Raw genomic sequence first — 14,148 nt, 5'->3', positions numbered from 1 at the left:
CAACTGATTCTTTCTGACCAAACTTCAAACATGTTCAAATATCTATGATTCAAAAACTAAAAACAAAACAACTTCTCTAGTCTTACAAAGCAAAGAACAAAAAAACACAATCCTGTGTTAAAACCACAGGTATCTTCCCTTCCATTTGCTTCACCAATAAACTTCTTGAAAGGCTGGTTTATATTCAGATTACATTACTTCTCAATTTATAATAGTGTTGTTTGGGGCCCCAATTACAATGGTCGCTAAAAGAACTTTTGCAAAAGCAAGAAAATCTCACATTGTTGGTTTTAATCCTCTCTCCTCATTCCTTATTCTACTTTAATGCTTTGTAATCTGTAATACTCTTGGTGATAATTTCCTTCTAAAAACCCCTCTTCCTGGACTTTTATTATACCATTTTACTCTTCTTCTACCTTTGTTACCTCTTCTTTTAATGAATTTTTTTCTCCTTTTACTAAGGAAATTTTGTTTCCTAGAATTTTGTCCTTCACTTTTCTCCTCCTGCTCTGCACATTTTCCTTTTTAAAGTATGCTTTATTGATTATGCTGTTACAGTTGTCCCAATTTCTTTTCCCTTTGTTCCCCTCCACCCAGGGACCCCTCTCACTCCAGTTGTACCCCACTCCTTTGTCCATGCCCATTGGTTGTGCATATAGTTCTTCTCAACTTCTTCCTATCGACTCCACTCCCTCCTACTATGCTTCTTAATTCCTGTACCATCTCCCTCCCTGTCCCCCCTCCCCCCTCTCTCCTGACCCCCCATATGTTCCCCATACCTATAATTCTTTTCCCACTCTCGTTGCCTATTTAGTTTGCCTTTGTTTTGGTTCACTAGCTTCTGGTGTTGGTTGTTGTGATACAGTTTTCATTTTAATGTTCATGGTTTTCATCCTCCTCCTAAACAAGTCCCTTTATCACCTCATATAACAGTGTTTTGGGTCTGATGAACTCCTTCAGTTTTACTTTGTCCTGGAAGCACTTTCTCTGCCCTTCAATTCTGAATGACAGCTTCACTGGATAGAGTAATTGTGGTTGTAGGTTTTTGCTTTTCTTACTTTGAATAGTTCTTGCCAGTCCCTTCTCGCCTGCAGAGTTTCTTTTGAGAAATCAGCTGATAGTCTTATTGGGACCCCCTTGTACGTAATTCTCTTCTCTCTTGCTGTTTTTAAGATTCTCTCTTTATCCTTAATTTTTGACATTTTGATTATAATGTGTCTTTGGTATGGTTCCCCCTGGGTCCAGTTTTTTTTTGGAACTCTCTGTGCTTCCTGGGCCTGTAAGTCTACTTCCTTCCACAAGTTAGGGAAGCTCTGCTTCATTATTTTTTCACATAATTTTTCAATTTTTAGTTCTTCTTAATCTTCTGGCAACCCTATGATTCAGAAGTTGGCCCGCTTATAGCTGTCCCATAGGTTTCTAAACCTCTCCTCATTTTCCTCACTTTTCATTTCCTGTTTCTGCACTGGTTGACTGTTCCTTCCCTATGTTCTGATATGTTGATTTGATCCCTGGTTTTCTTTCCCTCACCACTAGTTTCCTATGTGATTTCATATATGTTTTCATTCATTTTAGCAGGACTAGCCTTCATTCCTTCCCTGTCTGGTTTAAGATCTGCTGTCAGGTCTGTAAACATTCGTAAAACCCCAAGCTCTGAACTAAGACTTAGAAAGATTTCCTATCTGCTGAGCCGTTAATTAGATATTTGCCGTCTGGTCAGCTGCGTGATTGGGATCTCTATCATGATCTCTGCCACCCTGACAGTTTTGTGTTTACCTTTGCTTCTTGGGTGGGGCTGTCACACCTATTAAGCTATAGGGGGCAGAGCCCTGTGCACTCATCACAATCCCGGGCAACTCTTATCACTACACTGTGGCATTTTGTGTGGGGGCAAGGATCCAAGAAGGATTCTTGCCATTCACTCTCCACTGAGAGATCAGGAGCCTCCTCTTCTGTCCCCATGCCCTTCAGCCCTCACAGTCTGAGGCAATGGGGGTCTGCCTTCTCCGGTGTTGGAATCACGAGCTGATGGATTTGTTCTGCAGCCGAGGATGCTCCCCAGGCGCTTCTTGCCTCCCCTTAAATATAGGTGTCTGTGCTTACCACTGCCCTGTTGCCATCACTGCAGCTTCCGCAGCCAGCGCAGCTTGACCTCTCCGCCCCAGCTTTGCCCCTCCTACCCATCCAAAAGAGCACCACTTCTTTATAACTTCATACATTGGACATCCATGTAGCTTTATTTTCTGGAACTTCTGGTTATTTCTGGTTTTGCAGTAGTGTATTCCTTCTTAGTTGTGGAGGGAGATGGAGCTTGTCAGTCTAGGCCTCTATCTTGGCCAGAAGTCCTTCCTGGGTATCTTCATTCATTCATTCTCATGGCTTCGAGTAGCTTTTACATATTGATAATTCTTACATTATAGTTCTTGTTATAGTTTCCACCTATTTCTGGTTGTATATTTCCAATTATTAGATATTCTGCAGTATCTCACATGTCCAAAATGAGCACTTATTATTATTTTCATCCCAACTATTGTATAAAACCCTGGTAAGACATTCATTCTAACAAAGCTTATCAACTGTGCCATAAAAATATCTTGCTAATTATCTACATCTTATTTATATTTTCTGCCTTAGTTTTGGCCTTCATAATTTCTTTCTTAGACTATAGCACTCAGATTTCCTACTTGGTGTCAACCACATCATAACATCTTCATCTCAATCTATTCTCCATATAGTAAGCAGCAATCTCTTCCTAAATATAGAATCTGATTTTGTTATGCTCCTGATTGAAGCTACTTGTTGTTTACAAAATAAAAGATTTGCCAGTAGCACTGGTATTCAAGGTAATTTATGACCTAGAACCACTATATTCTCAGAAATTCTCCTGAGTACTTTGAAAATCTTTTTTTCAGAAAAGAATAAATATTTTACACTCTGGATCTTTTGTTATTCCTCTTCCCAGGATGACCTCCAGTGTTGCCTTAGGTATTTTCCCTCTTGATCTCTACTCCATTCTCCACAATGGAGACTATAACTCAAGTTAAATACATATAAAATGGAATACTCAAATACAGAATTTGTAGGGAGCTTTTATTGGAAGCAATAAAGGGGAGTTGAAACTTCTGTTCCTCCTAATCTGTGCTGCAGAAAAACAGCTTAGAAACTTCTGCTTTGAGAAACCCCTGCCCTTGGAAGCCAAGTGGAAACCCGGGAGCAGCCTAGAGGGAAGGAGACAAACATAGGAATATTCACACCTGCCTCTAAGTCTCCACCCAAATACACTAGAGTCTCAAGGTTCAGGCCCTCCCTAGGCTAGGCTCCTCACTATCAGAGAAGTATCCCTTGTGCCATGTATCCCCAGGAGAACCATGCTGAGACAGGCAATACCTCCACTTCTGACAACTTAATAAGATATCTATAAAGTCAAATGAATCTAACAATATAAAAAATCAGTCAGCTTTGGAAGATGCTTCTGGTAAATAAGAACCATCATTAAGACACATATTTCTAGCCCAAGTTTCCTTAACTGTAAATTATTTCTAATGTATATAATTTCATTTCTCCATTTATGGAATCTCTAACTATCTTTCCTTATTCCCTCCTACCTTTCCAACATATATAGGAATACATGTCATGGAAATTAAGAGCAAGTCTGTTCAGAACTTGGTAGTAGGGACTCTGGCAGTGACAGGTTTTTTTACTCGTATATGGCACACATACCAATGCATATAATGTACATGAAAGTAAATTGAATTGAAGTGCACATATAATTTTTCATTCAAATATAATGAGTACCTTTGGGTATGAAGCAGATAATTTCTACCAATGTTTTTCTGTGATTATTTCTAACCTAAAATACTAGTTGGTTTTCAGTATCCCAGACATGTAGCAATTAACATGACCTTAGCATTTTCATGTACCCATTTAAAAATCAATTTCTCATTTGCAGTCATTTACTTGCTAATTTATTACCTGAGGGAGACAGGATTTGTAGAGGTGAAATGTTTTTCACACTTGATGTATGTTCTGATTCTTGATGATTAAATGCTAACTGGTGGTGACTTGGTAGTGTTCCACTTGACTGTACAGTCTGATGAATAAGGAGAGTAGAACAAGAGACTGTATGTTGCATAGAAGATTGTGTCTGTTAAGACAGAGTTAAATAAAATTACCTTTCAGAGTTTTAATCACACAAGAAATGTAACTAATATAGAAACATGAAGAACATAATTTAATTCTACCTTTGCATATAAGAAATGATATGAATATGATATTTTGAGTCATACAAACTTGTAAGGTATAATTATTCCCACCTTACAGGTAAGAAAACTAAGATTGAGAAAGATTAAATATCTTTGCCATCCTATAGCTTACAAGTATTTACTCAAAACCTAAAATCTTAGTTACTAGTACACATAGACTTACATGTATTTTATCAAACAGTGCTGCTTATTTTTAAATGCCTTCCCATGATCTACTGAAAATAAAAACTTAGTTTTATGCCAATCTAGAGACAAATCCTCTTTTACCCCTTTTTCTTTACTGAATTATAGACCTAAAGAGAGGGGGCTAGTTAACATTTCATGATGTTTGGCCCATAAGACTATCAAGTTCTGATTCAGTACTCAGTTACCTATTAAGTAAAAGCTGTATGATAATACCTAACATTTACTTAATGCTTACAAAGCACCAGGCTAGGCCCTTTATATAGTTTTTAATTTTCACAGTAATTCAATGAGTTCATATAATTATTTTTCTCATTTACAGTTTACAGTAGGACTTAGATATAACAAAAGCAACATACCTAAAATCTCCCATCTAACTCAGTGGCAATCTAAGTTATGATACCAAAGAGCCCGGGTACTTTATCTACTCAAGTTTTGAGTTGCAGATAGTACAGAAATGAATATGATAGTCTTTCTCCTTCATCTAATAGAGGGTAGAGTAGTGAGTAGATAAGGCAAGAGTTTGAATACTTATGTTAACTTAACCAAAACTAATGCCACAGGAATATTTATCCCCACAGTGTAGACCCAAACCCAAAGTTTAAAGTCAAATGCTGAGGTTTAAATCAGCAAAAAATAATTTTATGAAACTTGCAAGTACATATATTTATTCATAATCCTAAATATATTCTTTCTTTTATCACAAATGGGCATCCTGGTCCTCAGTTAAGTGACACTAAAAAAATTTGGCCACAAACAGATCATAAAGGTAGCATTCTACATGCTATGTATTGTGAAGGCTTCCAAAGTTTGTTCATAACTTGATATAATCTTCTGATTCCACTAGTACCTATGCCAAGACTGACCATCCGTATCTCCTTCCTATTCAAAAGCCTTTGAGTCCTGGCTGGCATGGCTCAGTGGACTGAGCACCAGCCTGTGAACCAAAAGGTCGCTGGTTTGTTTCCCCACCAGGGCACATGCTTGGGTGGCAGGCCAGGTCATGCGAAAGGCAACCAATTTCTCTCACACGTTGATTTTTCTCTCCCTCTCTTCCCCTCTCTCTAAAAATGAAAAATAAACAAAATCTTAAAAAAAAAAGCCTTTGAGAACTCACTTCTGTCTACCAAATTAACACTTCATGTAGATGTTCAAAGCCCTCCCTGTTATAGTTCTGAAGAAAACTAATCCCTTACAAATACCCTCTGCTGCCTATTTCCCTGAACCGACCTCCTGTGCTTTTACTTTTCTTCAGGCTACTTACTACCTCTTTTAAAAATAAGTTCCTCATCTTTCTGTTAATATATTAACCGTTTTATCCTTTCCCTATAATTTAAAACCCATTTTAAGCATTCCTTCCTTCAAGTAGTATATATACACATTCCTTCTTCATTACCTTAATAAGTTATGAATATAGATTACTATAGTCCTAATCATATAATCTCGTAACTGTTCAACTATCAGGTCTCACAACTTACAGCTCCTTGAAGGCAGTGAGCTTTATGTTGTATTCCCCAACCTAGTTACATGATGTTAAATAAGTTTCTAATTTAATAAAGGCATACCTGTAATTCCATATTTGGGATGGGTACAAAGGATTAATAACCTGAATTAGTATAAGATAAAATCACTTCTATCCTTTTCAAAGCATGTCAACCACTAATCAAACATAGATGTGCTAAAACAGCTGGTAATTGTAAACTTTATCTTTAGAAACCTTACCCACCATTCCGCTCCTGACTCTTTTTTTTTGAGAAACTTCATCTTACTGTGCATACCCTACTGTATGTACATGGGAACACCAAGGTTACCCTCTATTTTTAGACTCACATACTAAGCCCAAAATTCTATAACTTGTTCTACTTTATCTGTTTGACTTATATAATAGTTTTATCTTATTATAAAAGTGTAGTCAAATACTTTCTCCATTCACTCTTTAGTAAGAAATCTTTAAACATTTAGTGACAAATGAATAGAGACAACTCTTCATGTAAATCGAATCAAAAATGATTATAAAGAAAGCTACTACTATACTAGTGAGTTATGACTCACATCGTTTTTAAATTCTAAGATAACAATGGAGAATTAACTTACCTTCACTTTCTTTTTAGAAGGAGAATCATTCCATTTCCCTTCAGTAAATGTAGTTAACATTTCTGCAAATATATAAATATTTCAATGTTTGCCAGCTTAAAATTACATCTAACTTACAAAACTTTCCACATTAGAAAATGGTTCTCTCAAGAAAATGGCTTTAATACGAGCTTCTTAAATCAGGAGGTTCTTAGTTTCCAGGGTTTTGCTTTTAAAAGGAATAGTTTCTTTCTCACATAATGAAATAAATATCCACTCACAACTTTCAATTTGTATTAGGCAAAAAAGAACAGTGTTACTTCACAATTAAGAGCTTGAATTAATGGTAGTTTAAAAAGGAGCAAGTCACAAAAGAGAGGCTTTATTTAAATAAGCAGTACCAATTATACTAAAATCATCATTTACTAAGTAGCCATAAGTATAGCCATAATTGGTTTAATTAAAATAAGAATTTACTATAAGGGAAATATATTAATTTATCTGAGAGGATACAGCCTTTTATTAAGTGATGCTATTTGATTTCATGGTAAAGTCTGCTCTACTTGCTAATAAGCATTATAATAAAGATTACCATCTAACTAATGTTCTAGTTACAGCTATTTGGCAGTCTCATCTATATGGCAAAAAATGGCAGCGGACACTGGCAGTAGAGCTTTCTCTAACAGAGTACTCATAGGTTCCTTTCTTTATACTAAAATTGATTCTGGTGCTATCTTCCCCAATCACAAACCTAACTCAGTGTGGTAAAGAACCAAACTGGTAGTTAGTGCCTTGACCCACCTTTCGAGGACAGCTTTCATTAGCAACCTGACCATTATTTGCTTCAGGCTCCAGGGCACTAAGGCTGGTCAACACCAAATCTTATTCAAACTTAAAACATTCTAATTTTAATAATTACATTCTGCCTCCTGAAATGCTATGTTTCCAATGGATATGTTAGCCTTCTTCCCTTTCCTAAAATGTTTGATGCTGAACATTGTTAATATTGCTAAATGCAATTATTAGTTATCAAAAAAAAAAAGTTTAAGTAAACTGCAATTAAGTACAAATAAGGTAAAAGTATAAAAAAATGTGAACTTAGAAATAAGCAATTGACTATATAAAAAGATATATTAGCTAATATACTCTCTTAGGGAATAGGATGTAATCACATGTTAGAAAAATTGTTGTGTAAATGAGTAACACCTATTATGGTTGATAGTCTAGCCTTAACAGTAATACTCATACTCCCAGGGAAGATCAGTGCTTTTATGCCCGAAAAACTCAGTAGTCTTGATGGGGACATTCTCTTTTGTTTTCCAGAAACATAACCATACAGACTGATCTGAAATCACTGAGATTAGTGCAGTGTCCGTATTGAAAACCTGAGGCCAGCAACAGATGCTAATATACTGAAAGCCAAGCAAGTTTTGAAAGTGTGGTGGGCCCTTGCAGTATGCATGCTGAGAATAAGGCAAGTGAGCAAAAACCTCAAAGGAAAAATAAATGGCTTTATTTTTTACATATCCTATCAAAGGCCAATTTTGCTACTATCAAGCAAATCTAAATGATTATAGGTGATTTACTGTTGCAGAGATAATTTAAGTGTGCATGCATATATATGCAAGCAAGACCTTTCTCTTTCCAAAAGGAAAGGTATTTCTAATTCACTTCTGATTGCAGTCCAGTTGGGAAGGTTCTCTTTTTCCATGTGTCCCTAGACACAGGAGAGGCCTGAGGTAGAGTGATGCAGGCAGGCAGGGGCCAAGGCCTGGTGTGTGGTTGCTGTTATACCTCTGAAGTACTTTCTATGTTTGACTTGGTGCTGCCCACTTACATGCCAGAGCCTTCAGCTGTTCATGAGGTCTCTCCCAGAGCTTTGAAACCCATGAACTGGTGAATAATGTGCTTTAATTTATAAAGAATTCAAGTATTTAAAATGATATGAACCATATCAATGTCATGCCACTAAGTATTATTTAAGTGTTGGCTGTTAGGTGGAAAGAGAAGGGAAGAAGACAGATTGCAAAGACTGAAGATATAGATCCAGGTAGCTTTTACATTTAGGGGACAAATTATGGTCTCCTCTTTGAACAAAAACAGACTTTGTTATATACTCATAATATATGCACATCTATACATCTGTCTTAATTGTTCCAATATGTACCTAAACTACATTATTCTATGATATAAACTCTTAAGTATAATAAAAATATGACATATCCTGTTAGTATTCTGCTAAAAATTCAAGGGCAATTTATTTAAAAAAAAATTTATTTATTTGTTTGTTGTTTTGTTTATTTATTTTTAGAGAGAGGGGAAAGGAGAAAGAGAAGGAGAGAAACATCACTGTGTGGTTACCTCTCACTTGTGCCCCCAACTGGGGACCTGACGTGTACCTGAGTCATGTGCCCTGACTGGGAATCGAACCAGCAACACTTGGCTCGCAGGCCGACACTCAATCCACTGAGCCACAACAGCCAGGGTTTTCAAGGGCAGTTTCTTGATTTTCTCAGATATGAAACTAAAGCTCTGAATTGTTATAAAAATTAGCAGTTCAAAATCCTAAGACACAAGCAAAAGGCATTGAAAAATTTCACTTAAAAAAAAAATAATCAGACTTCTGGCCAAGATGGAGGCTTAAACAGACATGCTTCATCTCCCTCCACAATTAAGAAGGAATACAACTACCTCAAAACTGGAAACAACCAGAAGTTCCAGAACATTGAGCTCCATGGAAGTCCAACAAAGAAAGATATAAAGAAGAAATACTCATCCAGACAGGTAGGAGGGGAGAAGCCTGGGCAGAGAGGACAAGGTATAGTGGCAGCAGCAGCAGTGGCAGCAGCAGGCTAGCGGAAAGTGCTGTCGCACATTTTAAAAAGTCAGGAGGGACACCTGGGAAGCACTCCCAGCAACAAACCAGACCGCACAGCTCATGGTCTCAGCGCTGGGGAAAATAAAGCCTCATTGCTTCTTACTGTGCAAACCAATGAGGGTTAGGGCAGAGGAAGAAACTGCCAGTCTCTAAGCAGAGTCCAATTGTTTAAAGGGACCCCACAATGCTAGAACGTCCGCAGATCCACCCACTCTGGAAATGATGGCCAGGGCAACAGCTAGAGAGGTGCCAGTCCCATACGGAAGTGGGAGAAGTGCTTGGAAAAGGGGCGAGTGGTGGGCAGGCAGCATTGTTCCCTCTCAGACCCCTCCCCCCTACACAGCGCCACAATGTGGTTAAACAGGTCACCCTGTACTGATGAATACCTAAGGTAAGGCTCCGCCCCCTACAACGTAACAGGAGCGACAGCTCTACCTAAGACACAGAGGCAAACAAACACAGGAGACTGTCAAGATGAGGAGATAGAGAAGTACAGCCAAAAAGGGAGAACAGATCAAGGTTCCAGTGGGAGAACTAAGTGAAGAGGAGATAGCCAACCTAACAAACAAGGAGATAGCCAACCTAACATATGCAGAGTTCAAAACACTGGTGATAAAGATGCTCACAGGCTTGATAGATATGCTTAAGTATGGCAAATGCATAAGAGAATAAGTGAAGGCTAGTCTAAATGAAGTAAAGGAAAATCCACACAAAACCAATGGGGAAGGGAAAGAATCCAAGATTCAAATCAATGATTTGGAACATACGGAAGAAAAGAACAGTCAACCAGTACAGAATGAGGAAACAAGAACTGAAAAAAATGAGGAGAGGCTTAGGAACCTCTGGGACAACTGTAAATGTGCCAACATCCAAACAATAGGGGTGCCAGAGGAAGAAGAGGAAGAGGAAGAAATTGAATGCTTATGTGAGCAAATAATGAAGGAAAACTCTCCAAATTTGTCAAAGGAAATAGACATACAAGTCTAGGAAGCACAGAGAGTCCCAAACAAGCTAGACCCAAAGAGGACTACACCAAGACACATCATAATTAAAGGGCCAAAGGCAAAAGATAAAGAGAGAATCTTAAAAGCTGCAAGAGAAGAGCAGAAAGTTACCTTCAAAGGGGTGCCTATAAGACTATCAGCTAATTTCTCAAAAGACACTTTGCAAGCAAGGGGGGGCTGGCAAGAAGTATCTAAGGTGATGACAAGCAGGGACTTATAACCAAGATTACTTTATCCAGCAAAGCTATATTTAGAATGGAAGGGCAAAGAAAGTGCTTCCCAGACAAGGTAAAGCCAAAGGAGCTCGTCATCACCAAGCTATTATTATATGAAATGTCAAATGGACTTTCTTAAGAAAAAAGATCAAAATTATGAACATTAAAATGACAACAAACTCACAACTATCAACCAATGAATCTAAAAAATAAAAAAAAAATCCAGCTAAGCAAACCAGAATAGGAACAGAATTTAGGTATGGGGATCATTTGGAGGGTTATCAGCTGGGGGACAGAAGGGGGAGAAATGGGGAAATGGTACAGGGACTAAGAAGCATAACTGGCTGGTACAAAATAGACAGGGGGAAGTTAAGAATAATATAGGAAAGGGTGAAGCCAAAGAACATATGCATGAGCCATGGACATGAACTAAGGGGGTGGGATTGCTAGAGGGAAGGGGGCTACTGAGCAGAGGGGAGCAAATGGAAAAAAAAATGGGACTATTTTAACCACATAATCAATAAAGTATACTTAAAAAAACAAATCAAAGCCAGGCACACTCTGCTTTGAGCACGCCCACACCTGTTTCCCAGGTGCACCTTTGCTTCCTCTATCCTAAGCTCTAAGGGTTCCAGTGAGACTTCTAACCAGGAGAACCTGGAGTGGCAGCAGCTTATCCTGGGCTTACCCCCTGATCCTGTCTCCAAGGGCCCTTCTCTTGCCTCACTATACTGAGCTTCAATTTCTGTTTATTCATGAGTTTCTGGCCTTTGAATTAAGAGACATTTTCACACTCAAACTTAAGATTACATTTTAATTAGCAAAGAATCCCTACTGGGTCTTGCGAACATAAAAGAAACAGTGCTGTAAGGACAACAGGTACAGTGTCAACTAATTTCTCCAGAGAACTGTGATAACATGCATACCTACCTTTATGAGGATCAAATCAGATAATATGTTAACTGCTAAACAAATCCACAATATACATGTTATGGAATGTGTTCTGTTTTCACATCTCCCCAAAACTTCAATATAGAAGTTTAATTGTAAGTTTTCCTTTTAAAGTAAGGCACTCCCCCCACCCCATAAAAAACAAACAAACAAACAAACAAACAAACAAAAAACCACCCAACCATAGGGAAAAAAGGGAGCTGGAAGCAGATATTTGATTAAAGAGTTTGTTTACCTGTCACCTATCAGGCACCGAGGTAAATGCTCCAGGGACAGCATATATCATCAGTATGCCAACATGGACTCCAAAACTTGGTAAGTTGAATACAAATATAATATCATAATGCAAAACCAGAGCATAATGCCATATACAGCAGAAATAATTACTGGAGGTTTTTAAATTAGAAAAACAAATCACATGTCTGTTATAGAAGACAGGGACAGAAAAGTGATTGGAAGTTAACAACCTGGTTAACTACCTTATTTTATAGGAAAAAAGGCATGTCCAGAGATGCTAAATGATTAACCCAAGCTTATCACCTAAACCATGTTCTATTGCTAAAATTCAAGCAATGTGTTTTTGAACTAAAAACATTTGCTCCCTTTAAAGAATGTTTTGGCAATTTTCACTGAATTGTTTAGTACTTACCTTAATATAGAAGAATAAACTGATTATAAACTGTTCCTTTTACACAAGTCATTTTAATGAGAATTAGAAAGTGGAAACAAAACTAATAAACCTAGGTAGATATTAGAACACTTTCCATCAATTCAGATTTGGACACTTTTCAAAGTTTTACAGGTGTTTCTAATGGACTGCCAAGAACGAGAAACACTATTCTACACAGCCTGTTTATTCAAGAAGGTCCAACTGGAACAAAAAAATTTTAAATACACAAGACAAAATTTATCACTATTTATTAGACTCAAGACTCAAGTATGGACCTCAATATATGCAAATTTTTAATTAAGCCTGAGTCCTTGAATTTACCCTTTTGGTACTTTAAAAACACTTTAAGCCCTGGCTTGTATGGCTCAGTGGATTGAGCAACAGCCTGTAACTGAAAGGTCACTGGTTCAACTCCCTTTCAGGGCATAAGCCTGGGTTGTAGTAGGGTGCATGCGAGACGCAACTGATTGATGTATCTCTCTCATATTGATGTTTCTCTCCCTTTCTTTCTCCCTCCTTTCTCCTCTCTCTAAAAATAAATAAAAATCTTAAAATGGCAAAGATTACTCCAAAGCTGTCACTTTGTACTTCCACATTTACTAAACCATCCTCCCGCTAAATAAGTAATGTTGGCCCTTTTTCCCTTGTATGAAAAAAATCATATCCTTGACATCTCTACAGAAGACCTAGGTTGTACTAAAGAGAAATTTTATTCTATTCTTTATTTTTTCACCCATAACTAAGAAAGTTATTTTAAAAAGAAACAATTGTTAATTAAAGAACATTATACCAAAACCAATAAAAATAAGAAGTTCACGAAGTAAAAGCCCCGAGGAACTGGGATTGACTTTCAAAGGTAATAAAAGCCCATGAGATAAAAGGCCTGGTACCTTGGTTGGATGTGCGGTCCATGGCAATCTTTCCAGGGAAGGAATGAAGGTGGTTTTCCTGAAAGATGGCTAGAAAGGACCTTAAGGCACATTGGAAAACCAAAGGACTTGGGAAAGACATGTGTTTACAGGTAAGGCTGAATGCCAGGTGTGTGGTTCTGCTTCTGTGCCCTGAAGGGCAGATTAAAGGTCACCCTAAATGTTCCTTGTGTAAGTTCCAGCAAAGCGGAACTAAAGATCATAAGTGATCATTTTCTGCTCTTGTTGTGTTTATGCAAATAAACAGTATAAATTGAAAATGGACTTAATTCAGTCCCTTTAATGACAAGGAGGGTAATCTTAGGGAGAAAAATTGTGATTCAAGGAAAATCACAATGCTCAATGGTAGACTATAAAGTAGTGCAGCTAACCGACTTTAGAGTTTCTTTTCATTTAAAATTTGTTTTCGTTTGAAAGTTAAACTATGTCTGTGGTATTATCAAAGATGTTTAATTTACAGGCAAGAAAAATGTCAAATGCCTTGCAACTGGATCTAGAGACTTGTATATGGGTTATGTTACATAAATTAACATGTGTTTTCTGTTTTCAGAGGACATAAGCCTATGATCTCATTACCTGAGTGATTGTATGTATAGGCCTCACTTAATCCTGTCTGCATCGCTGCCTCCTAAGATTCAATGGTTTGGCTGAACTAAGTGGCTGGGTTAGTGAAGTATGGGGTGGTCTGTGGGCTTCACTTTAAAACTGGTTTCTCTTTTCTGTCCTAATGGCTTGGACAGAAAGAGCCCAGAGGTCTGATAGGGGGAAACCTAAAATATTTCCCTCAGCCCAAACTAAGTAGAATGGGCAAAAGGGTTTTGAACAGGTGAGATGTACCTGGCACACCTTCCTCCAAAGAAGCCCTTCTTTTCCCTAATGTGAGACATTGAAAAATTAATACCTGTCTTTTGTCATCTAGTGGTTATGGATTGAATGATGTCTTTTAACCCTGTTGCCAAATCTGTTGCCCCCAGAATACAACA

At 37.6% G+C, this 14,148-nt stretch overlaps 1 protein-coding gene across 2 annotated transcripts in view; it reads right to left on the bottom strand.

Annotated features, from left to right (window-relative positions):
* BRDT (bromodomain testis associated) overlaps positions 1–14,148 on the bottom strand; it is a 50,179-nt gene that overhangs the window by 12,732 nt on the left and 23,299 nt on the right. The window contains exons 12-15 of one of the 2 annotated variants that reach the window (XM_090271728.1): positions 6,540–6,601; positions 5,797–5,841; positions 5,631–5,636; positions 3,973–4,144 (exon numbers count right to left, since the gene is read on the bottom strand). In XM_090271728.1, coding sequence (XP_090127854.1) covers positions 3,973–4,144; positions 5,631–5,636; positions 5,797–5,841; positions 6,540–6,601 — 285 coding nt within the window. The remainder of the gene's footprint in view (positions 1–3,972; positions 4,145–5,630; positions 5,637–5,796; positions 5,842–6,539; positions 6,602–14,148) is intronic. The other variant, XM_090271727.1, reaches the window with a different exon arrangement.

The sequence above is a fragment of the Furipterus horrens genome, unplaced genomic scaffold (genome assembly GCF_987537825.1).
Source record: "Furipterus horrens unplaced genomic scaffold, mFurHor1.1.pri manual_scaffold_3, whole genome shotgun sequence".
Taxonomy (NCBI): Eukaryota; Metazoa; Chordata; class Mammalia; order Chiroptera; family Furipteridae; genus Furipterus; species Furipterus horrens.
The sequence above is the reverse complement of the archived record's forward strand: the minus strand, read 5'-3'. Positions and strand labels throughout refer to the sequence as shown.